Below are 25184 nucleotides of genomic sequence, written 5' to 3'. Positions count from 1 at the left end.
CATAGACCTATAATATCAAACGGCTCACTACCTCTGACATTATCAAGACTAATACATAAGTAAGCTACCACCCTAGTTGCTGAGTTCAGAACTACACTGTTTTCGCCATTGGCTGTGAAAGGAAAAGTTCTTTCCCCAAAACTGTGCTTGTTTTATAATAAGAATTTCATAAAAGGCCATGCTTGTATGAATTGGATGGTAAAAACCTAAAACACATCCAGAAGGCGAACTGCAAGGAAATCTGGAAAATGTAACTTTTAATTTACTAGATTCTGTAAAAAGTCTATAAAAAGAAAGCATGCTAATTGGTGTTTGAAATGGTTGTTGGGTGAACAAATTCATAGTATCCATCACAAAGCATTTGCAAACTTTTCAGAAACAAGGTTATCCATTAACACTTCCAAACGGATACTAAGTTGTTTGTGGGGGTTTTTTTGGTTGTTTATTTTTTTAATGAAATATATGCATATGTAAAAAATGTTTGAATTCACATATACCAAAATGGTAATGATGGTCATTTTTAGATAGATGGATTGACAACAAAATTTATTCTCTTGTAAGTATATAAAATTCTTCTGAGGGTTATATAAAATAATATGTGGAAAGCAGTTAGCAGAAGACCTGACAATAAAGAAGTACTCATAAATGTTAAATATATAAAGTCAAGGTAAGGCAAGTAAAGCACCTTACATGGGGCCTGGCACTTATCATTATTATTATTTTAAATTTAAATTTAATCAATTAACCTATAGTGTATTATCCTTCAAAAAAACCCTGATATCTTACCATTTGCCTTGACGTGGCTGGCACTTATATTTACACAATTGTGAATTACTGTAATTATTTTCAACTCTCGGAATGTGTTTGACTTTCAAAATGACCATGCATTAACATTGTAAAGAGAAAAAATACTGTTGTTCTCTGTGCATCTATCTGCTATATAGTTATGCAGTTCTTTTACCCCAGAAGCAAGTTCAGAAACATGTACCCTTCCAGGAAACATCAACTGACAGGCTGTAAACAAGAGAATCCTGCACTTGCTATGTTTTACATTCACTAGTGCCCTAGAGGAGAACCAAGGGGGAAAAAAAAACACTCTATGGATGATGATGGTGGTGGTGGCAATTATAAATGTTTATTGAGTAGGTTTTGAGAGCCCCTACTATTCTAACTGCTCCAAGAGACAATTTTCCCTGTATCTCTTGCATTTCTGCACGTCTTGAAAAAAGAGACACTGTGGGTTTGTTTGTTTGTTTTTTTGTTTTGTTTTGTTTTATTCCAGACTTTCTTTTCAGGGATTTTGTAAATAACTGATCCTAACTATGCTGAGTCCAAACCCTGTGATAGATCTTAAGAAAAAAAAAAAGTGGGGGCACCTGGGTGGCTCAGTCGTTAAGCGTCTGCCTTCCGCTCAGGTCATGATCCCAGGGTCCTGGAATCGAGCCCCACATCAGGCTCTCCGCTCCGCGGGAAGCCTGCTTCTTCTCCCTCTCCCACTCTCCCTGCTTGTGTTCCCTCTCTCGCTGTGTCTCTCTCTGTCAAATAAATAAATAAAATCTTAAAAAAAAAAGTGTTACACAAATTCATGCTTTTCAGAATGTGGTTCTTGTAATTTTAGTGCTCTGAATCAAAATAACTGTTTCTTGAAAGGTCTGTGATGGGAAAAAGAGATCCTTGATCAAATACAATGAAAATGCTTAATGATGCAAAGATAAGCATCACTAAAGGATTATGTAAAAATTTTGCAGCATATTTGACCAAAGTTTTCCCTCATTTTCCAGTGTTTAATGGATAAGGAGTCCATGCACCAAGAATTTAAGAAACGACGATATTACTTTTAGTAGGATGGCATCCATTTTCCAATAAAAACAGTTATATCTAATTAAGTAATTGAAAAAGAATGTTGCCGATATAACAAATTAAAACTACAAAATGCATCTTATAATTATTTAAAAGGGATATTATTTGGCCTTTAACATAATAGGTAAAATTCCAAATTAATCTATTATAGTTAGACAAAGAAATGTATGTCTATTTCAGGTCATAGAAGTCACTGAGTATAACATCACAAAGTAATAACTCATTTTATACAGAATTTCTAACTTTATAATTAAAAAATCAAATATTTACAAGATACTTAAATATTATTACATTAAATTGGAAGAAAGAAGAAATATATATTTTAAAAACCAAAGTAAATATAGTCTTCTTTAATAAAGTCAAATTTCATGTTTAAAGAACCTGAGGAGACAAAGTAAAAAGGAAAACTGATAGTTTTTCATTGGTAGGTAAAACAGGGACTTTTGCCAAAAAACATGTAATCTTCATAACAATTTCAAAAACTACTCTTTCACTAAAGCTAACCATTGCAACTAAATGAAGTGATTTCATTAAGCTAAATAAATGAAGCCATCAACACATTTTGGTTAGTGTTACATCATTTTTCTTGAAACATGGCATTCAACTGTTTCAGACTGTGAATTTTTTTAAAAAAACTTAAATATTTAGCTTTGCAAAGTCTAGATAATAAAGATTTTTTGTGTTGGTGATTGAAAAGATCAATGTTGAGATGTTAGTGTACAGGTATGTAAAATATTGAGTTACGTAAATAAAAGCCTGAACAATATTAATTTGATATGACATGCAGCATTGAATTATTATTTTCTAATTATTTTTTTATTAAAAAGAATTAAATCCAAGTGTTCTGGGTTGTTTTCACCGTATCAACAAAGGGATTATGCCTCCATTTCTTTTAGTTAGTACTGCCTCCTGGTGGGCAAAGTGAGTGGCAAAATTAATCACCTTGAAACCAAAATAAATGATCTATTGGACAAGATGATTTATTAGTATCCTTTGGAAAACTAGGGAATGTATGCAAAATGGGGGGGGAGAGATGATGTGTTTGGCACAATACAAAATGAGCTCTTCATTGCATAAATGAGGAATAGAATCAGATACTTTATGAAACCTTTTCTGGTTGATGATAATAGCATCATTAGGTAGTGAAGGTGGTTTGTCTTCCTGTTTGCTGTGGCAGGAGGACATACACCAAGATCATTTAAAATTGTACCAAGTTGGTCACATGGAGTTTAAAGAATGGATAATGAATATTATCTTAATTCCCTGAGACAAGTTATTACTTATATTGAAATCTATACTACTTGAAAGTTATTTAGTAAGGTATTGGGAGCATCATTTGGATTATTTATACTGAATTTATTTTTTATGGAGTTATGCATTAGAACTGAAATTATTATGTTTTTGGAAGTTTGTCAAAGTAAGGAATACTATCATGATGATAGTAATTTGGCTTCTAGAATTTGCATCTATGTATTACTATTTTTATTTCAAAACTCACATTATCACAAAAACACCACTCAGATAAAGAATTATGACCAGTTTTTTTATAAGAAAAAATCATAAATGTAACACACGTCACCTAATGAAATCGTTAAAGTATGGCAATGTGTTCATGGTAACTGGAAATTACATTTTTAATTTATCTGTTTACAACAATCGTTCCATACTCATATTAAGTTAGGTATAAAGTGAAATGGATTGCCTGGGTGGCTCAGTTGGTTAAGCGACTGCCTTCAGCTCAGGTCCCGATTCCGCATCAGGCTCCCTGCTCAGCAGTGAGTCTGCTTCTCCCTCGGACCCTCCCTTCTCTCATGCTCTCTCTATATATATCATTCTCTCTCAAATAAATAAATGAAATCTTTAAAAAAATGAAATGGATTGAAATATGTGATATGCTCATATTAGTAATTAAAGAGTTGCTAGTCAATCATACACTATGAAGTGGTACATATATGACATTGATATTTTGCAACAAGGTAACGATAAGCATTCATGAGAATATATTACCCCCAATTAATTTTAAAAGTACATTTTTAATAAAATAAATAGAGTGAAAATACAACTTTTTTATGTAATTCAATTGCTGTGTTATAACATGGCAGGCATACCTCAGAGATATTGTGGGTTAAGTTCTAGACAACCCACAATAAAGCAAATAAAAACTACAATAAAGTGAATCAAATTAATTTTTTAATTCCCCAGTGCATACAATAGTTAGGTTTGCACTATACTGTAGTTTGTTAACTGTGCAATAGCATGTCTGAAAAAGCAATGTACATATCTTTATTAAAAAATAGTTTGTTGCTAAAAAAACACTAAATCATCTGAGCTTTCGGTGAGTTGTGATCACTGATTGCAGATAACCATAACAAATATAATAATCATGAAAAAATTTGACATATTGCAAGAATTACCAAAATGTGACCCAAAGTGAACAAATGCTGTTGGAAAAATGGTGCCAATAGACTTGCTCAATACAAGGTTGCTATAAACCTTTAATTTGTAAGGAAAAAAAACCAAAAAAACAAAATATCTGTGAAGCACAAAATGAAGTGTAATAAAACAAGGTATGTCTTATTATAAAAAAAAATTTCACTCCCTCACATGCTTTTACAACATTTAATTATTTTTCAGTAATTATTATCACAAGACTGCTGTAAGTCCACTTGCTTGGGGTTTATCCAGCATTACTGTTTGCCAAAAACAAACAAATAAACAAACAAAACAATCTTTTGGTTGACATCTTCTAGACATGAGTTTTCTTGTCTTTTAGATACTTAAACTTCCTAAGGATTATAGCCATTGAATATGATAGACAAAAACCACAGTTTTTGTAAATCCTACAATTATTTGTCTCAGAAATAGCTTTCTAAACTGAATACCAAAAAACCTAACATTCATTAGTATGATATTGTAATTCATTACAAATACAGTGACTCTGAGTTTCATATAATGGTAACAGTCTCCATTTCAGGCATTACTATTGTACTGGCTATATTTTATATCTTAAACAGAAAGATACCCAACAATTCGACAAAGAGTCTCATAAAAGTCTCAGATATATGAATTACCATCTTTCAGTTTTATATGACAGTTTCATTTATTAATGTAATGTGTCCAGTGGCTTTCAGTAATACAAATTTGAAGGTCCATTCCTATCCAATAACTATTCCTGACTAGTTACCTAACCTGGAAGAAGTGAGCTAACATCAGGAGCTCTATAAGATTATTCTAGTGAAGAGACTCTGAATACTCAGGCAACCCAGGTTAGGAGTTTATTAGCATTCCAATTCCAATTTAATATTATATTTATATATGGCTATGTTATATAGAGACATATTATATATGTTATATATAGGTATATATATGTGCGTATCTCTATGTATATCTATCTATTTATATATCTATATATATATATCCCTGTATGTATCAGATCATTTTCAGTGCCCTCAATTGGCAATTTTGTAATGTAAGAAATAAAAGAGAATCTGAATGTATGGTTGTATAAAAGTAAATATCATGTATGTGTATTTGTGTGTGTGTGTGTGTTCACATGTAAAGACTATAGGCTTAATATCATTTATTGTTCCAAACACACACCTTTAATTTGATTAGGTATGGTCTTAACATAATATTGACCTTCATTGCTCACTGTATACAAGAATGTATGTATGTACCACAGGGAGAACAATGATGCAGCTTACCTTTCTTGTACACACACAATTGTATAAGACATAATATTTGACATGTAGAACCTATTGAGAATTAAGAGTTTTGAAGGATGTTTGTAATAATAGCATTGTCCAATATCTTTATAGAAGTATAAGCCTTAGAATTTCATATATTTAAAAGGGCTTTTGATATCATGGGGTATGTTATGTTAATATAAACTATAAAAGAGAAGTTACTTCTGGAGGATTAAGTCACTTGTCAAAGATCACAAGCATTTATTGAACAAGCTGTCACAATGCTCACACCTGTCCCCTAGAACATTCCTATATCACATCTATTATTATCAAAATTTTCTTAAAGCTACAAAGCCCTGAGCAGTATTTATATAAACTGGCAGTAGGGGAAATATTTGTAACACCATACTATTAAAGAAAAATAATGCATAAATAATAAAATTCATATATATCAAATCCATGAAAATGTCAAAAGCTTTGCTAATAACAGCATGTTAAATGTACCTAGTGTATAATTAGTAAATTGGTTAAATAAAATAGGACCCATTTAAAAATAGAACAAGATGATAATATTGGTCTGAATTATTTACTTTAGATGTGATTTCTCAATATGCTGGCATGTTTGAATGCTAAATCTTACCTTATAATGTGTGTTTGAGGATTAAAATGAGGTAATATATGTAAAAAAACTCAGCCCAGTGTCTGACATCTAGTAGATATTTAACAAAAGATAGATGTCAATGATATACCATATAAGTGACTGTTAGGGAACCAATTGTCTCCCAACAAAAACTAGCAATGAAACGGGAATATATTTTATTTTTATCACTTCTGAATGAGAAAGCCACAAGTTTCCACTTGAAAAGAGAGGAAGGGAAAACTGCATTATAAAAGAACTGAATCTTTTTGGTGAAGGAACAAACATTCTTTTAATGACAGAGCTAGAGTAAAGCAGATACTCAGGAGCACGCTACAACATAAGCATATGCAAGCTTTCCACAATGATATTACCCTTCTGGTTGTTGTATTTTAAATTATTTTTGGAAAATTAAAAACTTGACTAAACTGACAGAATTTTTAAGCTCTTTGTAAAACAAGAATCATTTAAGTTTTTGTCAAAAACTGTTACTGTTTTATCACTCAGAACTCTAGAGAGATGCTCTTAAATATAAATGAATAAACAAATCACAGATTAAAATGCTCCCCTGAGAATAAATAAATAAATAAATAAATAAATAAATAAATAAATAAAATAAAATAAAATACTCCCCTGAGATATATTGGTAAAGGGTAACTGACTTGTGCTCCTTATATTAGAACCATTATTCAAAGGAAATTATTTCCTAATAATATTTATCAAATTCTTAATGGATTTTAAACACATAATATACTCTATCCTAACATATTTGTAATGTCACTGAAAAGCAGTGTGAAATATGACTTTCTGAATAGTTAGTAATTCTTTTAAACTTGTTAAGACTGTCTTTATTTTACTGCTATAATCGTCAATGTAATTTTAATAAAAGATATCTTAAACAACTGTAAACCTCAAAATTGTGTATTAATTACAGGTTAGGCTCTAATTCATATAGCAATAGGCAATCTAAATGTGAAAATCAATTGAGAAGTCGATGGTATACTAACTATTGAACCAAAATTCATTTTGTCAGTTGAATACCATATATATATATATATATATATATATATATATATAATTTTAGAATATATAAGAATTGGGTTCTATGCCATTTCAAAATAATATTAGAATAAGAGCATGTGTGCATGTCAAAAAATTAATCAGAGATAGACTTGCAAATTTCCAAACATTTCAATATATATCTCCTGTACACAGAGGAAAGACTGGTCGATTGTCATTGGACTGCTTTGTGCATTAAGGTGATTTCAGGTCACTGGTATAATGTGGGTGGGATTATTGTCATAAGCAGGAATAGGTACAGAATGCAGAAAATCAAATGGTTAAAGACTTCCTCCGCATACATTCTTGACTATGTAATAAACATGTTCTGACAAATAAGATTACCAATTCGTCAGAAGTCCAGGGAATTATTAGCTGAGAATTGATTACTAACATCAAGTGAGGACATAACTCACATTTCAATAATTAGTTACCAAAATACGTACAATATTTGATTTTTAGAATTTTTCTCATCTACCAATGGGTAAGTTATTGCTCTTAGTCAATTCTTTTTTTCTTAATATTGACATTGAAGACTTTTTTAAAGATTTTATTTACTTATCAGAGAGAGATAGCATAAGAGAAAGAGCAGAAGCAGGAGGTAAGGCAGAGGGAGAAGCAGACTCCCCACTAAGCAGGGAGCCCAATATGGGGCTCAATTCCAGGGCCCTGAGATTGTGACCTGAGCTGAAGGCAGACACCTAACTGACTGGGCCATTCAAGTGCCCCTAAAGACATTTTTAGTGGCCATTTATAATTTGCAGTAAAATACCATTTCAAGATGATTCCCATAAACAGTCAAGAAAAATACTGAGTTCCAAGTAGAGTTAGGGTACAGGTCCTGACAAAACAGCATGTCTCTGATTTACTTACAACTCAGTAGCCTAGAAGCCATAATATGAGAGTTCTGAAACATGTGTCAGCCAATAACAGTGAAAGAAGTGACAAGCATCATCTCAAAATTTTATTACATTATAAAAGAAAACATGTTCCTAGGCAGATAGTTGAAAAAACATAATTTCTACTACTTCAGATGATAGGATTTATATATCCCAAGATAATAAAGCATCAAGAAGAAAGCTGTACTAAACTTATTTCAACTATAACAGAATTATAAATATGATTTAAGATTAACCTGAAACACTGGGACCCTTCTTGAGAAGGAAGATGCTCAGTATGCTTAAAATGTATATATCATTTAAATGCACATCATACATCACATCTTGGAATAGAAATTCCCTTTTGCAACACAAAGGTATGAAACTTTGAGTTAATATGAGTGCTTTGAGGATAAATAAGTGTAATAATTTCACATATAAAATAGCAAGACATACTTCAGTTTGCTGAGAAAGAACACAAACAGTTTGGGAATCCCTGGAAGGGCAGTCTTACATAATTCATTTGAATAAAACATACCTAGCAAAAAAAAAAAAAAAAAGTATGTCTTTTCATATTCTTCAGTAATACAGACACACACAGATGACCAAACATGGAAAACAAATTGTGTAATTTAGTTGGTTGCAGAGAAATGTGCAGAGATTATATTCGGATTTGTTATTAGTAAGCAAGACTGATGTCGTCAATTTAGAGACCCTCAGAAGAATAACTGCCCTTTCATCTTTTCAGAAGTAAGTGTAAACTTGGTAACTTCTCCATGTTTGTTTTTTTTTTTTTTTTAATTTTGGTTTGTTTCGGTTTTGTAGAACTCTAAAAAAAGTAAAGTAAAAATAAACCTATCTTTCTATGCAAAACAGGATGGAAGGAAATAGGGAAATTGTCCTTCATTCCACAGTCAGGCTCGTGACTAAATAATACCGGAAAGGGATAGGTGAGTGAGGATGTCCAACTTGTACAATATAAGAAGGGCCAGCACCTGAAGGGAGAGGCCAAAAGGATTAACCCAGGAAAAATTTGTTAAATTTCATGATTATGATCAGCAGGAGCACAAATTTATGGAAACCTTTTGCTGTAGGATAATAATCCTACCTAGAGCAATTTATTATTTCAACAATAAACATCAAAACATAAGAATGTCATTGTGGGGAAAAGAGTTTCCTTATGTCTGACTAGAGTTTACTATGCCATAAAGCTACCACCAAATTTTAACATATAAATATTGTCTTGCTTTTTCATAGAAAATAAAATGAGATAGCAGCGCTTGGTTCTCCATAAGACATATTTTTTAAAGTTCATCTGCTAAATCATAGATATAACTGAACACCAACTCTTATGGACAATGACTGATGGAGGAATTCCATGAGAACAAGTCAGAGAGTTAACAGAAAATTATGTTGAAGTTTCCAACAGCACTATATGAAGAAAGGAAATCTCAGTAGAGGATCCCCAGTGACCTTGCAGAATTCCCAAAGGGCTCACAATGGCTTTAAAACCACATTGAAGATTTTGAGTTCTTAATGTTTTCTCATTTTTAGCTATATTTTCAAAGCTCAGTCAGTTTTTTTCTTCTTCTATACTTACATGAATTGATGAAACTATGATCTTAAAACAGTCATCTCTTACCTTTGCTTCTTGAACTGTCTTGACTCTTTTCCTGCTGGAATTAAAACAGAAATAGGTCAAAATCTGAGTATGTGATCAACAGCCTGATATAACAGATCATGGTAACTAAAGACTTGTCAAGATATTTTGTTGCACATGTACCCTGGAGTCACCATAACACAAACCTCACCTTAAAAAACAGTTAGGTCCAATCTTTTATCAAAGTAGCAATCATTCTTCCTGTACATATATTTCTTTAAGAAACTAATACATTATATTAATATGGATTCATAAATAAATAAATGGCAATGAATAGTAAATAATCATGCCTCTCAAATGCCTTAGGCCATTTCATTTAATTTCAACAGATATTGAATCATGTCTTCAGAATTTATTTTCAATGTCTCTGCATTAATCACAAATTGTTGGTGAGGAAAAAAGTTTAAGGGCAAACAGTGGACAATTCACTAAAAAACTATAAAAGACGTTTCAACTGTCTTTCCTTCAATTTAATTTAGAATTTGTCCCTGCCTCACTACTCGAAGGCTAAAGTTGACAACAATTCTATTATTTATTCAAAGGCTGCTTTAGTCAGACCTGTCTTTCAATTTGACATACTCCTTATTAGTTACCAGGCAACCCCAAAAGAATTAGCTTGCTTTCAAGTTCTTAAGTAGAAATTGTGCCCTCTATACCTTCTCAATTAATATTCAAGCATAGTTTACTCTGTGTAAGTTTCAGAGCCTCACACTAAAAATGAGTTTGAAATGTATTTCTCATAAAGAATGACATATATAAATAGAACTTCAGAAATGTACAAATGCCAAAAAATTTTGATAAAATTTATGAAAATCGTGAAAAATAAGAACTTACTTTGCTGTAGTCATTAATCCAAGAGTCAGATTTGAGAATAAAAATGCATATTGACAAATGTACATTTATGGAACATGCACATCCAATGTACGATTCTATTAAACTTTAATACTTTGTGTGCTACTTCTTTTGTCCGAATTTATCCAGCCCTTGTTTTTGTTTTTTTAAAGATTTTATTTATTTACCTGACAGAGAGACAGCGAGAGAGGGAACACGAGCAGGGGTAGAGGGAGAGGGAGAAGCAGGCTTCCCGCGGAGCAGGGAGCCCGATGCCGGGCTCGATCCCAGGACCCTGGGATCATGACGGGAGACGAAGGCAGATGCTTAACGACTGAGCCACCCAGACGCCCCTAGCCTTTGTTTTTGGATCCTGTACTGTCCTTTGTTAATTAATTTATTTTTTCCGGTCCTGATTTATTTTTAATTTAGAGTATCTCTTGTTCATTAAAACTAAAATTTAAATATAAATTACTTGATTTAAAACTATATTATCCTTTCATCATACAAGATCAACAAGCTTAAGCTTTCCAAAGAGATATTTGCTAATGAAAAAAAAAATCTGTCTCTGTCCTCTCTCCTTTTCTTTCGCCATTCATTTAGTCATTTATTCTTTGAGTAACTATGTATAGATTGCTTTTATGTGCCAGAAACTGCTCCAGATGATAAGGCTACAAAGGATGAACAAAACAGAAATGAAATAAAACAAAACAAACAAAACAAAACAAAAATGTGTCCTTAAAGTAACATACTGCATAAATGTTAGTAAATTCTATTTAGAAAAAAGATATACCATAGAAGGTAGTTTTAGAGTAAGTGACTGCGATTTTACTTGGGTCTACAATGACAAAATGACTTTTTTATGTTTCAAGTTTTTATTCAAATTTTAGCTAGTTAACATACAGTGTAATATTAGGTTCAGGAGTTGAATCTAACGATTCATATAACATTCATATTCATATAACACCCAGTGCCCATCACAAGTGCCCTCCTTAATACCCTTCACCCATTTCGCCTATTCCCCTACCCACCTCCCCTCCAGCAACCCTCAGTTTGTTCTCTATAGATGAGAGTCTCTTATGGTTTGCCTCCCTGTCTCTTTTTTTTCTTTCTCTCCCCTATCTCATCTGTTATTTCTATTTCTTGAATTTCTACACAAATGAAATCAAATGGTATTTGTCTTTCTCTGACTTATTTTGCTGAGCATTATACACTCTAGCTCCAGCCATTTCATTGTAAATGGCAAGAGCGACTCTGGAAACAGTATGGAGTTTCTTCAAAAAGTTAAAAATAGAACTACCTTATAACCCAGCATTGCACTATTATGTATGTACCCAAAGGGTACAAAAATACAGATTCAAAGGGGTACATGCACCCCACTTTTTATAGCAACATTGTCAACAATAGCTAAATTATGGAAAGACTCCAAATGTCTATCAACTCATAAAATGAATTTTGAATAAAATTTTGAATGAGATGAGAGGATATTCCGAGGATTGATCTGGGGGAAATATATTCTAGGAGAGAAAAACAATCGCACACTTCCTTAGGTACAAAAGTTCTTGGTGTTGTCAAAACTACCAAGGAGGCCAGTGTGACTAGACTAGACTAAGAGGAGTTTGGTAGGAAATGCAATACAGGAGCCAGTAAGTGTGGGATAGATTAGTACCTGGGGCATTTGTTAGATCTTTGGCTCTAACAATAAGAGAGCTGAGAAAACAATGAAAGGTTCTTTTCAGAGGAGTAACATTATCTGAACTGCATTTAGGTAGAATCATTCTGGCTATTAAGAATAGCAGTAATTCAGGTGGGAGGTGATAATGGCACAGAACAGTGTGGTAGCAGTGCAGTTGGAATACCAGAACTGCCAATAGAATAAATTTGGGGTATGAGATACAGGATAGATGAGGGTAATTTCAAGGATCTGAGTCACTAGAAGGATGAAGTTGCCTCTAAGATGAGAAAGGTATCCAAAAAAGAAAAACACTTTTATACTTCATCACTTGATTTCTAATACTGTCTCACTCTGTGAATTTTTCTCCTGTTGTCTGACCACCCCTTTCCCATCTGCTTTACTGATTCCTCCACATCTCAATTTCTAAACACTGGTTTCCTCGACATTGAGCCCTTCCCTTTCTTCCATATATACTTCACTCCTTTGGTGATCTTATCTAGTCTTCTGGCCTTAACCACCATCCTTTTCCTAAGGACTCTCAAATGTATTTATCTCTGGGCAATTCTCACCATTGAACTTCAGCCTCGTGTACTTAACCGTATTTCTGACATCTCTACTTGGATATCTAGTAACAGCCTACTTATCACATCCAGAACTGAACTTCTGATCTTCCCTTACTTCTTTCACCACCTTTCTCATCTTCTTCATCTTCCTCATCTCTCCCTCCTTCTAGTTGCTTAGACACTTAAGGTAATCCTTATCTACTCTGTCTTTTAAGAGTAAAGAGCCTGAATTTTTCATGGGTTTTATGCTTGAATATTCTGACTTTGATTTTACTTTAAATATCACTCTGAGGATGCAAAGTAGGCAGATGGTTAAAATGTTTGGAACTCACGGGAGATACTTCAGCAAGACATATAAATTTAGAAATCACCACCATGTGTATATATCATCAGTACTGCATCTGGAGAACATATAGTAGAGTTGAATGATCTAGAACTAAGTATTGGAAACAACATAAGAAAAATATAAAGTGAATCAGCCAACAGAAGAGAATAGAAGGATAGACACATCAGAGGAGGGGAAAAAAGGGGGGCATGGAATCATGGAATCCCAGGGAATATATTATGTAGGGGGGAGATTTTCAATAGCATAGAATTCTTCTGACAGACCAAGTACGATTATATCCAAGGCAATGCCCATTAGAAAAAGTGGTAGAGGGGCTTCTGGGTTAAGGGCCTGCAGTCGGTTAAGCGTTTGACTCTTGATTCCAGCTCAGGTCATGATCTCAGGGTCCTGAGCTGGAGCCCCGCCTCAGGCTCTGCACAGGTTGTGGAACCTGCTTAAGATTCTCTCTCTCCTCCTCCCTTTGTCCCTCCTCCCCCATCCCCACTCACTAGCGCTCTCTCTCTCTCTTAAAAAAAATAAAAAAGTGGCATAAATGGAATCATTGACTTCAAAAAAAAAAAAACAAACACGTTTTTGTGGTGTTATGTGTTTGGAAGTAAAACTGAAGTTACTCAAGGAAGGAGAGGGAAATTGAGAAATGCATGACATAGTAAAAATGTAATGGGAGAAAAATGCATGGAAGGAAAGGCCTGGGGTGGTGTGTGACTGGTGATTAAGTGAAATTCATATAGGTATGGTGTTTGGTTTTTGTTTATCTCTTTGTTTCATCTTTAGTTTTATATTATTTAAATCAGTGAGAATTGAGAATGTATAAATATGGGAGATACATAGTAGAAATGGAGCGGATTATGATAACAGGGAGAAAGGATATGATGGATTTCATAAGGTTATTGAATGTGACACTGAATATAAGTGGCGACATTTAGATAGGAGGAGAACCAATTCCTCCAATATAACAGGGAGGCACAGAAAGTGGGGTCATAGATGCAAGAAGTTTATAGCTTTGATCTGATTAATTTTAAAAACTTAGTCTGTGAGGATTTGTTTCCTTTATCTATTAGAAGAAGTCAGATGAGTGGTGAAGTAGGATGATTTCTCAGAAATCTGAGGAGATAGAGAAGATTTTAAATGCACTGCTTTTTATGAGAGTAGGTGAATAGGACAGCTTGTTATTGTCAAAATCCTAATTGGGATTTGCCATAATAAGTTTGTATGACACGGATATTATCTTTATTTTAATTATAGGCAAATAGGCTTAATACTCACTGATATCATATCTTATTATATTTTTTCTTAAAACACAATTCTCTATTTATATAATTGTATATAATCATAAATTACCAATGAAAATAGCCTTAAATATTCTATAAACTGGAAATGTTCAAGAAGCATGTATTTAAAGAAAAAATAGAAGTTAATTTAATGGACTGAGAAGAATAACAAACCTGCAAAGTAAGAAAAAAATAAAGATAAACTTCTTCATTCACTGCAAAACTTGTATTAGAAGAATGTCAGTAGATATTTAGTAAGCATTATTTAGGATTTTCAAAGTAATAACTATTCCAACTTGCTTCTATGACTAAAATGTTGCATTATTCACCTGGCAGTATACTTTCCACAATTTTATTTTATAAACTATTACTTCATGTTTTAAATGTTAATTTTTTAATGGGGAAATGTTAAGGAGAAAATTATGATTATTTAATTATGTGAGAACTCCTAAGAGGTCAGAAAGATTTGTTACCCTGTCCTCATGATACATTTGAAAAACATTCTTACATTAAGAAAACGTAGATCTTGTCCGCAAAGGTAGAATGCCAATCCCTTGGTATAACTCAACTTTAATATTCTTTCAAAAGATTTTCTGATCAATTGGTCCTGTCTTAAAGTAAAAAAAATATATCTTGGCTACATATCAAAATTAAATAATAGCAAACCATTTGTGTTCTACTTTGTACTACACGATTTCTTGGAAAAATTCCCAAAGTACTATAGTAATTACACAAATAGACTCCATGAAATCCAGCTCAATGATAGAAATGAATAAATAGATCCTTGCAGACAGTATGATAGAGATTGGCAAAGACAATCTGGGCAGTAGTGTGGATTCAGAAGGAACACATGATTGCATAACATAATGTCTTAAATATTAAAAAAATACAACATAATAAATGGAATTTAGCTAAGCCAGTGTAAAATTAAGTCATGTTGGGGTACACAGTAATTTCTAAAATGAGATGCAGTGGTCCTAAAGCATCTAGGCAAACAAGAGTATAGCAAATAACACTAATGCATAGGTTGTTAGTACCATTTAAGGGCAGAATGCTATTACTCTAGAAGGTATTATTAAGAATATTTCTTATCTAGTATTTGTATTTTAGCATGGCATTTACTAACATCTCATGATGCCTCTAACACAAAAATTGATCTCTCTCTATCAAGCACTAAAATTAAATGTCTGGCCACAGTATCTTCAAACATAGTTTACTTGGTTCTTTCCTTCTTACTAAGAAGTACAAGGTCTCTAGAAAGAGAAGAAACCATCTAAATACTAAGTGAATCATTTCCATCATAACAGCATTGAGTTATAAACATTAGACAGTGAATTGTCCTCTTATTCCATACTATAAAGCGTAAATCACTTAAAAAAAAAACACATAAACCTCATACAAGTAATACCCATGGATACTTTTGTTTTAAATTTGCCTATGCATATCCCTAGATTAATGAGGTTAATTATGTGCCTTTTGGTCATCCCATAGGCTTCCCTTCACATAGAAGGATATAAGAATGAAGCAAGTGCAAGTACAATGGAATTGGTCCCTTAGAGGTAAAACAATTCTCCCTCTACTTTGGGAGAATGTACTTAGCCTTTCTTTTGAATGTACATAAAAATAACGTCTATACTACCTGAAGGATGTAGGGAACATCTGTAAAATGCAGCATCTTTCCCCCTCCAATATGGGAGTGATAAGAAAAGATTTCTAGGTTATCGTTTTGCCTCAGCCCCATGTGACTTGATTTGCATTTGGCCATTATTTAAAAGGCATAGGGTAAGGCCATGTTACCTAGATAACTAACATAATATTAGAAAGTTATTTTCTACTTAAGGACTTGCCCTTAAACACATCAATGCCTTAGTTGAATGGGTGGCACATTCTGAGGGACTATAGAATTTCTTTAAATTTTGGGGAAAAAGTATTTTTTATTTATTTGTTTTTCGTTGCCTAAAATATATAAAAAAGCACACTCAAACTGTGTTTAGGTTGATCATGTGCTGAGAAAACAAACAAAACAAACTGTCAGTCTGGGGATTTAAAAAAAAGTCAAATGTACAGAATAGTTTTACTGGCATATTTAATCAAGTCCATAATGAATCTTAAAATTTAAATGTTAACAAAAGAGACAAATGAGTCTGTGCTATCCAAAAGTGATGTGTCCTGGCTAAAGTAATCTTGCTCACAATCCATATGATCCATACTTGTTACTGAAGTAAATGATGAATGATGTCATCATTTACCAAAGCTGAATCATTATATATATATATTTTTAAAGATTTTATTTATTTATTTGAGAGAGAGAGAATAAGAGATAGAGAGCACGAGAGGGAAGAGGGTCAGAGGGAGAAGCAGACTCCCTGCTGAGCAGGGAACCCGATGTGGGACTCGATCCCGGGACTCCAGGATCATGACCTGAGCCGAAGACAGTTGCTTAACCAACTGAGCCACCCAGGCGCCCTGAATCATTATATATATTAATAGTCTAACATGCAGCACACATAAAATGTGATTAGAAATACTTTCTGCAAATTCTATTGCATTTGTATTTATTTGTATTGGATTTACATATATATTTTTATATAATGCATATACATACAGTAGTGCTATAGAAGCTAAGGTAAATGTATATAATTTTAAAGTCAAGAATAAAGACAAATAGATCTTAACAGTGAAAATAATGGATGGAAAGAAAAGATATACAAATATAAATTTTGGTGGTAAACAAACATGAAGGTGAAGATTATTAATTTAGAAGACCGCCTAGTTTAAATTTCTTCTCAGAATTCTTCCCTTCTCTTTGATGCAATTATTGTTTACCAGACAAATACCACCAAACAAAAGTTGTGAAATGTTGATTTGCAGCAGAATATTCATGTTCAATATATATACCTATATATCTATAGATATATATATCTTTGTTTATTTCCACGTGCTATGTGGTTAAAATGTAAAATATTAAAGTTTTTTTTCAAATTTCTAAACATCCCAGAAAAGTCATATTTTTTTTATAGTTTAAAGTATCCATTTGACAGAGTATCTATTTGACAGAGAGAGACACAGCGAGGGAGGGAACACAAGTGGGGGGAGTGGAAGAGGGAGGCTTCCCGCCGAGCAGGGAGCCCAATGCAGGGCTCAATCCCAGGACCCTGGGATCATGACCTGAGCCGAAGGCAGATGCTTAACAACTGAGCCACCCAGGCGCCCCGGAATTGATATGTTCTTGATGTCCCTTTTAATCCATAGGATCCCCTTTCATCTTGTTTTCCTCTCAATTTATTTTTGAGAAATCACGTCACTTGTCTCCAGAGTTTCCTATAATCTGGATTTTCCTGATTTCATCCTGATGGTGTCCTCTGTCTTCTGTATCTTGTGAACTAATAGTTGGATTTATGGGTTTAATTAGACTCAAGCTTATTTTTTTATTTTTTATTTTTTTGTTACTGTAGCTTTTGTTTTTTTGCTTGTTTGCATGTTTGCTTGCTTGTTTATTTGTTTGTTTGTTTGTTTTGGCAAGACCACTTTGTAGGAGGTGGTGTGTTCTCCTCTCTGGAGTCACCTAACATCTGATTATCTCTCTTTTTGTGATATTAGCAGCTTTTGATGATTAATGTCTAATCCTACTATAAAATGTTGACATTTTAATTCTATCATTCTTTCTTCATGTATTGGTTGGAATACTTTTATAAAGAGAAACTTCCTCTATTATTACATTCCACAATGGATACAGACAATAAAGGAAAAGTAAATACTTGATTCTTCTCTTGTGAAGGATATCCAGATAAATAAGGAAACATCTAAAAGATACACCTATTTAATTTTTGAAATATTGATTTTTTCTAAAAAAATGAAGTTAATTACATTTTTAAATGATAATATACATTCTAACTGGCTTTATCCATTTATCTCATTAATACGTGAAGAAATTCAAAGTATAATTAGAACATATTAATCTTATGATCATATTACTACTTTAATAAGGTATCAACATACTAGCTCACTCCTTGAATATAGGTCTGTTTGGAATATACATGGCCAGCACTATGCTATAAGATAGGAATGAAGTATAGACAACATAAATTTCTTTTTTTTAAAGATTTTATTTATTTATTTGAGAGAGAGACAGACAGAGAGAGAACAAGTGGGGGTAGGAGCAGAGGGACAAGCAGACTCCCCTGCTGAACAGGAAGCCTGATACAGAACTCTATCCCAGGACCCTGAGATCATGACCTGAGCAGAAGGCAGACGCTTAACCGACTAATTCACCCAAGTGCCCCTAGATAACATAAATTTCTGATCTCAGAATTTCATGTTCTATCTGGAGAGACTAATAGCTATTAATTATAAAACAATGATAAAAAAAACTTACAGGATGATCTGGAAACAAGAATGGGAGGAGCAATTGTCTATGCTGAGTATGGGGCAAAGGGAGAATTCACTGTGAAAATTGTTGCTTGAGCTAAGAATTAAAGAGTACTAAACTAATTTGCTGTGGAAAAGAGTATTAGGCCATGCAAAAGCACAGAATTGTAAAATATTTAATCCTTTGGGAGAAATAGTGAATAGGTAAGCATAGCTCAACTACATACTTCTTTAAACATGAGGATTATATAAAAACATATTCAAGAAACTTCTCTCCCACTTCCAGAAGAAAATTTATGCCCACTTAAGTGTTATAGCTAAAGCTATCTGGTAAGGAGCCATATAAATTAAATAAACATGCCAATTATTATAACAGTTTTCACAGTGTGTTTTTGGAGTGTGAAAAATAATGATGATTTTCCTAACACAAATCACTAATTAAAGGATTTGGAATAAATAGAAATATAAATCACTAATTAATTAATGATGCTGACATGGAAATTAGTGAAGTTGTATTATTTAAAATGCACACATTTACATTAGAATTCTTTCCACTTTACGTTTAACCCTCAATATATTTAAATTTATAACTTATTAAGTCTCTAAATGGATCCTAACTTATTTTTGTTATAAGAATCTAATGATTTGATTTTTAAATTTCCAATGGAGTATAGTATGCTTTTTCTAGTAATATAAATTTTACTGAGACTACCAATAGCTAACATTTATTATTGAAAATATACTTTGTACAAAAAAAATTACATCCTGCAATGTAGAAAATATAAAGACTTATAGCCAAGTATCCCAAAGTATAAGATACTCTGGGCACAGGCAACCAAGAGAGGGACTTGATAGGGAAGATAAGCACGATGGAGGTCAATAGATGGTCTCTAAGCATAAATGCAACCATTGCTTGGAAAAGCATGGCTGGAGAGATTTGTTGCAAGTGTCTATGAAAAGAAGACTAAGGCTTGGGGAATAAAAATGGAGAAGCGGGGGAGGGAATGTTAGAGGGAAGAGTGGAGCCTGAAGGGAAGGGGGAGAAGGGGAAGATTAAAACACATATTAGTCTCACTACATAGCAAGAAATGTTTAAGGGCTTTACACATATGATCTCACTGAGGTGACCAAAAGTCATGGTCTAGCTTCCCCTGCTTACATCCTCTACCTACGGTTTTATGGAGGTCTCTAGGGGATGATAACCATAGTATATACAGCACCATTCTCAATCAAATGTGATTACATGAGATCAGAGCCAAAACCATGGGTTAAACTGCCATTTTAAAAAGATGAACTCCCCAAGTGAGATATCCCTAAAATAAGGAGAAGTATATTTGATAGGATTTTCATTTCTGCTTGGGCAGGTGGGTGGTAGCAGCTATTATAGTATCAGCCTAATTTTAACTGAAAGGTGAGTGAGGCCTAGGGCATTATGTTTATAATTGTTTACTTTTTTCAATTTTATTGAAGAATAGTTGATAAATATAATTGTATATATTTAAAATGTATAATGTGATGATACACATATATAATATATATAAGATATATATTATATATATACACACACATATATATAAACAAATACATGCACACACACACAAATACATACATCATGGAATGATTACCAAGATCAAAATCTGTATAGTTATTTTTTATGATTTTTTATTGAACTTATCATTTTGTTTATGCATTATTTTCCTGACATCACCAAATTGTGTATCTGTGTTCCTTGAATCCCACTGAGCTTCCTTAAAATAATTTTTTTGTATTCCTTTTCAAGTATCTCATAAATCTCCATTTCCTTGGGATTAATTACTGGAAAACCACTGTGTGTCTTGGGTAGTGTCATTTTTTATCTGTTTTTTTGTTTGTTTGTTTTTTGTTTGTTTGCTTTTTAATGTTTCTTTTGACTTGGCATTGGTTTCTGCATATTTGAGGGAACAGTCAAACTCTTCCTGCCTGTTCAGATTGGCTTCAGTGAGGAAAGACCTTCACCTGAAGGTGGTTATGAGGTTGCTGGCCAAGTGAAGTGCACCATCTTTGGTTCCTGGGAGGGCGAAGCAATGTAGCCTCCATGAAACTCCATCAGCTTAGGACAGTGTTAATGACAACTGTGGAAGGTCTTCTTTGACCAAGACTTTGGATGTGCTGTGGGTGGCAGTGGCAGGTAGGGTATGGTAGTTTTCAGGGGTGATGGCATCAGGAGTCTTCCTGTTCTCCTGTCTTGCCTATAGGAGGATGTTCTAGCCAAGGACATTCCTCTTGGAACCAGTCTGGCACACTGAACAGCAGTAGAGTCAGGGTCCTGGGACCAGGCACATGCAGAACTACCTCAGTGTCTGGAACCTACAGCACAGATGCATGTGCTACAGTGGTGGTGCTAGTGTCTGAGGTACAGGAGTGTATAGGAATCTTGGTCTCTGGTACTCACAGTGGTGACACAGATCACAGGGTGTTGAAAGGGGACACAGCAGTGGCACAGGTCCTGGGTTAACAGAATGCAGTGGCAGGTTGGGTCTAGGGAGTGGGGGGCAGGGTACAGCAGCAGCATGCTCTGAGGATGGTGGGTCAACATTCTGACTTAGCCCTAGCAGGGCAGTTGCTGAACAGCAGCAGCTTGCCCCAGTGATGACAAGTCAAAGTTAGAACCCCAGAGACAGAGCATAGAGCTGCATCAACACAGCCTGGTGATGGTGAGTAGTCACAGTCACAACAGAGGGCACAGGATGGTCAAAGAACAATAGCATCTCCAGCCACAGTTGCGGTGGGACAAAGTTACATTTTAGAACTGTGGTGGTGAGTCACTGAGCTGCAGCGGTGCAGTCATGGTGATGGTGGGTCAAAGATCCAACTTGGGATTCAGAAGGTAGAATGCAAAGGAGGAGGAGTACAGCCTCAGTAATAGTGAATCAAAGCCTTGACTTAGAATCCAGGGTGGGGTTCAGAGCAGGAGCAGTTCTGGTCCCCTAGATAGTAAGGCACTGTGTTATTCTAGTCCTGGAGAGCAGGGCACAACAATGAGTGGGGCCCCTGGGAACAGGTCTTACTGCAGAGACAGTTCCAGCACCAGAGAAGAAATGCAAAGTCAGGGACTCTGGGCAGCTCCGTCAGTTGGGTTCAGTTTTCGTGAAGACTGTGGGGGTCTTCTGTAGCAAAGGCTGTAAACAACCATGTCATGGAGATTTTCTGGGGTTGTCCAGCTCTGCTTTTCCACATGGGGTAAATCCTTCCAAAGGGTCTCTCAATGTTCAGCTGCTCTGGACTTGAGAATGCAGTGAGGGAAGCAACATTCTTCCTATACTTTTCTTTGTGGCCATTCTCAGTGTTTGATCTCCAGAAGGTTTCTGCTGTTTCTTCATGATAGTCCAGAGCTTTTCCAGAGCTATTTTCATCAGTTTGTGTTTGTTTATTTACTATTTTTATTGCATTGGGGTCTCCTAGCCCTCCATCTTGCCGACATCACCTTCTATTTACAATTGTTGATGTCAAAATCTCTTTCCTCAAAAAACCTACAATCTACTCTAAGGACTAAAACATATCTAACATACAGAAAAAATAAAATCTCAGAATAGTTTATATGGGTAGCATATAGCATGTTGTAGACAAAGATACATTTTGGGTGGTGCATAATTCATCTGTTCCCTCACTGTTGTCAGTATTATTTTCTCCCCTTTTAGGAAAATGCATACTTCATAAGTACATTTTTAAGTACACACATACAAACACATGCATGCACACACGCACACACACACACATTCCAATCTAACAATTAAAATTTTTTTGAATTGATAAGCATATAATATTCTTCCCACAGCTTTTATGGATTTCAAGTCACCAAAGGGTTAAAGTCACCAAGAAAATGAAAACAATGTAAATAAGAAAACAATAATAATGAGTAATGAAAAAGTATTGGGGCTATTGAGTTGTGCTAATATTATAAACTAAATATTCTGAAAAAGCCAGACTCTGAGTTACAGGGTCCAAAAAAAGTGATAAACTATCAGGAAGATCAAACATTGTCATCCCTGGTGTAGATGTCTTATAAGAAGTGGCTGGAGATCAAATTAAGAGAAACTTTTGGAGATCTGCTCTCACCTCTACATCCACCCAACCCCAAATGACTATAAATTCCCTTTTCAAAACCAAATGCAATAGTAATAATAATAATTATAAATGGTCTAAATTTACTTTTTAAAATTCTGATGGGTCAAAAATAAGGTCTAGTAATATGTCATCTTCAAGAAGTACTTAAAAGGACAAAAACATGTATGTATAAATATATTTATATACATGTAATTCCAAATATACATATTTGTATACAAATATGCACATATATAAATAAGAAAAAGAAAATACTTCATGCAATATCTCATACTAAAATCTGAGATGAAATGTATGTAAAAAATATGGCAAATACAATAGGAGAATTAGGGGAAAAATATATAGTCTTAATAGGAACCATAAAATGAGAAGATATAACCATCATCACTATATATTCACCTAATAACAGACTTAACACTAAATTAATATATAAAATGATTATATATACACACACACAAATAGATAAATCAACAAGTGGTGCTGTATTTTTTAATAACCTCCCAGAAACTGAAAATTCAAGTGAAGAATAATCCATATTATGAATTCTACAGAGAGGGGCGCCTGGGTGGTTCAGTTGGTTAAGCAACTGCCTTAGGCTCCGGTCATGATCCCAGGGTCCTGGGATTGAGCCCTGCATCAGACTCCCTGCTCAGCGGGAAGTCTCCTTCTCCCTCTCCCACTCCCCCTACTTGTGTCCCCTCTCTCACTGTGTGTCTCTCTCTTTCTCTGTCAATTAAATAAATAAATAAAATCTTTAAAAAAAATGAATTCTACAGAGAATCAGCTTGAGCAATTACATAAAAAACCTTATACTCCATAAAGAAAAATAACATTGTTTTAAAGCACATATATAACACTTACAAAAACCAAAAGGTATTAAGCCATAAAGGAAGCTTCATAAAAATCAATAGGACAGAAGGAAGGGTTCAAGATGGCAGCCTAGGAAGATCCTGAACTCACCTCCTTCCACTGACACAAAAAACTTATTGTTACATACAGAGTAATTTTCCTCTGAAAACAGCCTGAGAACTAGAGTAATAGCACTTCCACAACAAAAGACAAAACAGACAAATCAAGAAGCATAGGAGAAGCAAAGATATAGCCTCTTCCAGGACCCCATCCCAGATGTGGTGACCCCACAATCAAGAGGGATCCAAAAAAATATGGACCCCTTCCTTGAGAAGGAAAGAGATTATGCCCCACATCAACACCCTGATCCTGAGGGACAGTGCCAGAAGGACAAACCCCGAAAATGTCTGGTTTTCAAAATCAACAGAGATTAAGACCAGGAGAATCATAGAAATATAGAGAATAAGGATGCCACTCTTCAAGGGCTTACATGCAAGTCCACTCACCCTGACATCCAACACAAGAGGAACTAATTGACAAGTGCCTAGACTATAAGCAAAGGGACAAGCTTACTAATTTTAAGGTGGCTGATGGAGAGGCAGGAAACTGCAGGAAACTTTTCTGGGAATGGAAGCATTGGTAGACACCACTTTTGCAATTTCATGCTCACTGGCTATTGTTGGAATCACACACATCGTTTTTGGTGACCTCCCTCCAGCCTGCTAGTATATGGAAGGTATGCACTGTCCACCCCATTTCACACCCATCCTGTGCAGCACAAACCATAACAGAGCTGGATGAGTGCCTGAATACTGCTCAACCTGCACAGAGACTGAGACACAACCAGGATGAATGAGTGTCCTGAGCCCTGTCTTCTTGGCTCAGCAACTGAGACCTAAATGGGTGAGGCAAGCACCCTGAGTCCCACCCTCACTGATAAAGAACTGAAGTAATGGTCATAAAGATGTTCACCGATCTCAGGAAAAAAATGAAAGAACACAGAGAATATTTCAAAAAAGAGACAAAATATTAAGAAGTACCAAATAAATTATGAGTGAACTGAAAAATGCACTTGAGTAGTTCAACAATAGAATGGATGAAATAGAAGACAGAGCAATGGAAAATACCCAGACAGAGCAGCAAAATTAAAAAAAAAAAGAAGAATTGAAAGAAATGAGGAAGTCTTTAGGGACCCCTGGGACAACATCAGGCAGAGTAACATTTACATTATAGGGTCCCAGAAGAGAAAGAGAAAAAGTAAAAAAAAAAAAAAAAATTGAAGAAGTAATGGCTGAAAACTCCTCTAATTTAGGGAAGGAAATTGCCAAACCCAGGAAGACAAGAGGGTTTTAAATAAGATGAAAATAAAGAGAAACAAATCAAGAGACATTATATTTTAA

The 25184-nt window shown here is 34.3% G+C and overlaps 1 protein-coding gene across 3 annotated transcripts in view; it reads right to left on the bottom strand.

Annotated features, from left to right (window-relative positions):
• Positions 1 to 25184, bottom strand: part of FSTL5 (follistatin like 5) — a 692987-nt gene that overhangs the window by 612971 nt on the left and 54832 nt on the right. For 2 of the 3 annotated variants that reach the window (XM_028104410.2, XM_028104411.1), the window contains exon 2: positions 9763 to 9793. In XM_028104410.2, coding sequence (XP_027960211.1) covers positions 9763 to 9793 — 31 coding nt within the window. Of the gene's footprint in view, positions 1 to 9762; positions 9797 to 25184 lie in introns of all 3 variants that reach the window. The other variant, XM_028104409.2, reaches the window with a different exon arrangement.

This window comes from Eumetopias jubatus, unplaced genomic scaffold (genome assembly GCF_037043125.1).
Source record: "Eumetopias jubatus isolate StellerSeaLion01/CBP00866 unplaced genomic scaffold, mEumJub1_p1.0 scaffold_2, whole genome shotgun sequence".
NCBI lineage: Eukaryota > Metazoa > Chordata > Mammalia > Carnivora > Otariidae > Eumetopias > Eumetopias jubatus.
Note: the sequence above shows the minus strand (reverse complement) of the source record. Positions and strands in the feature narration are given on the sequence as shown.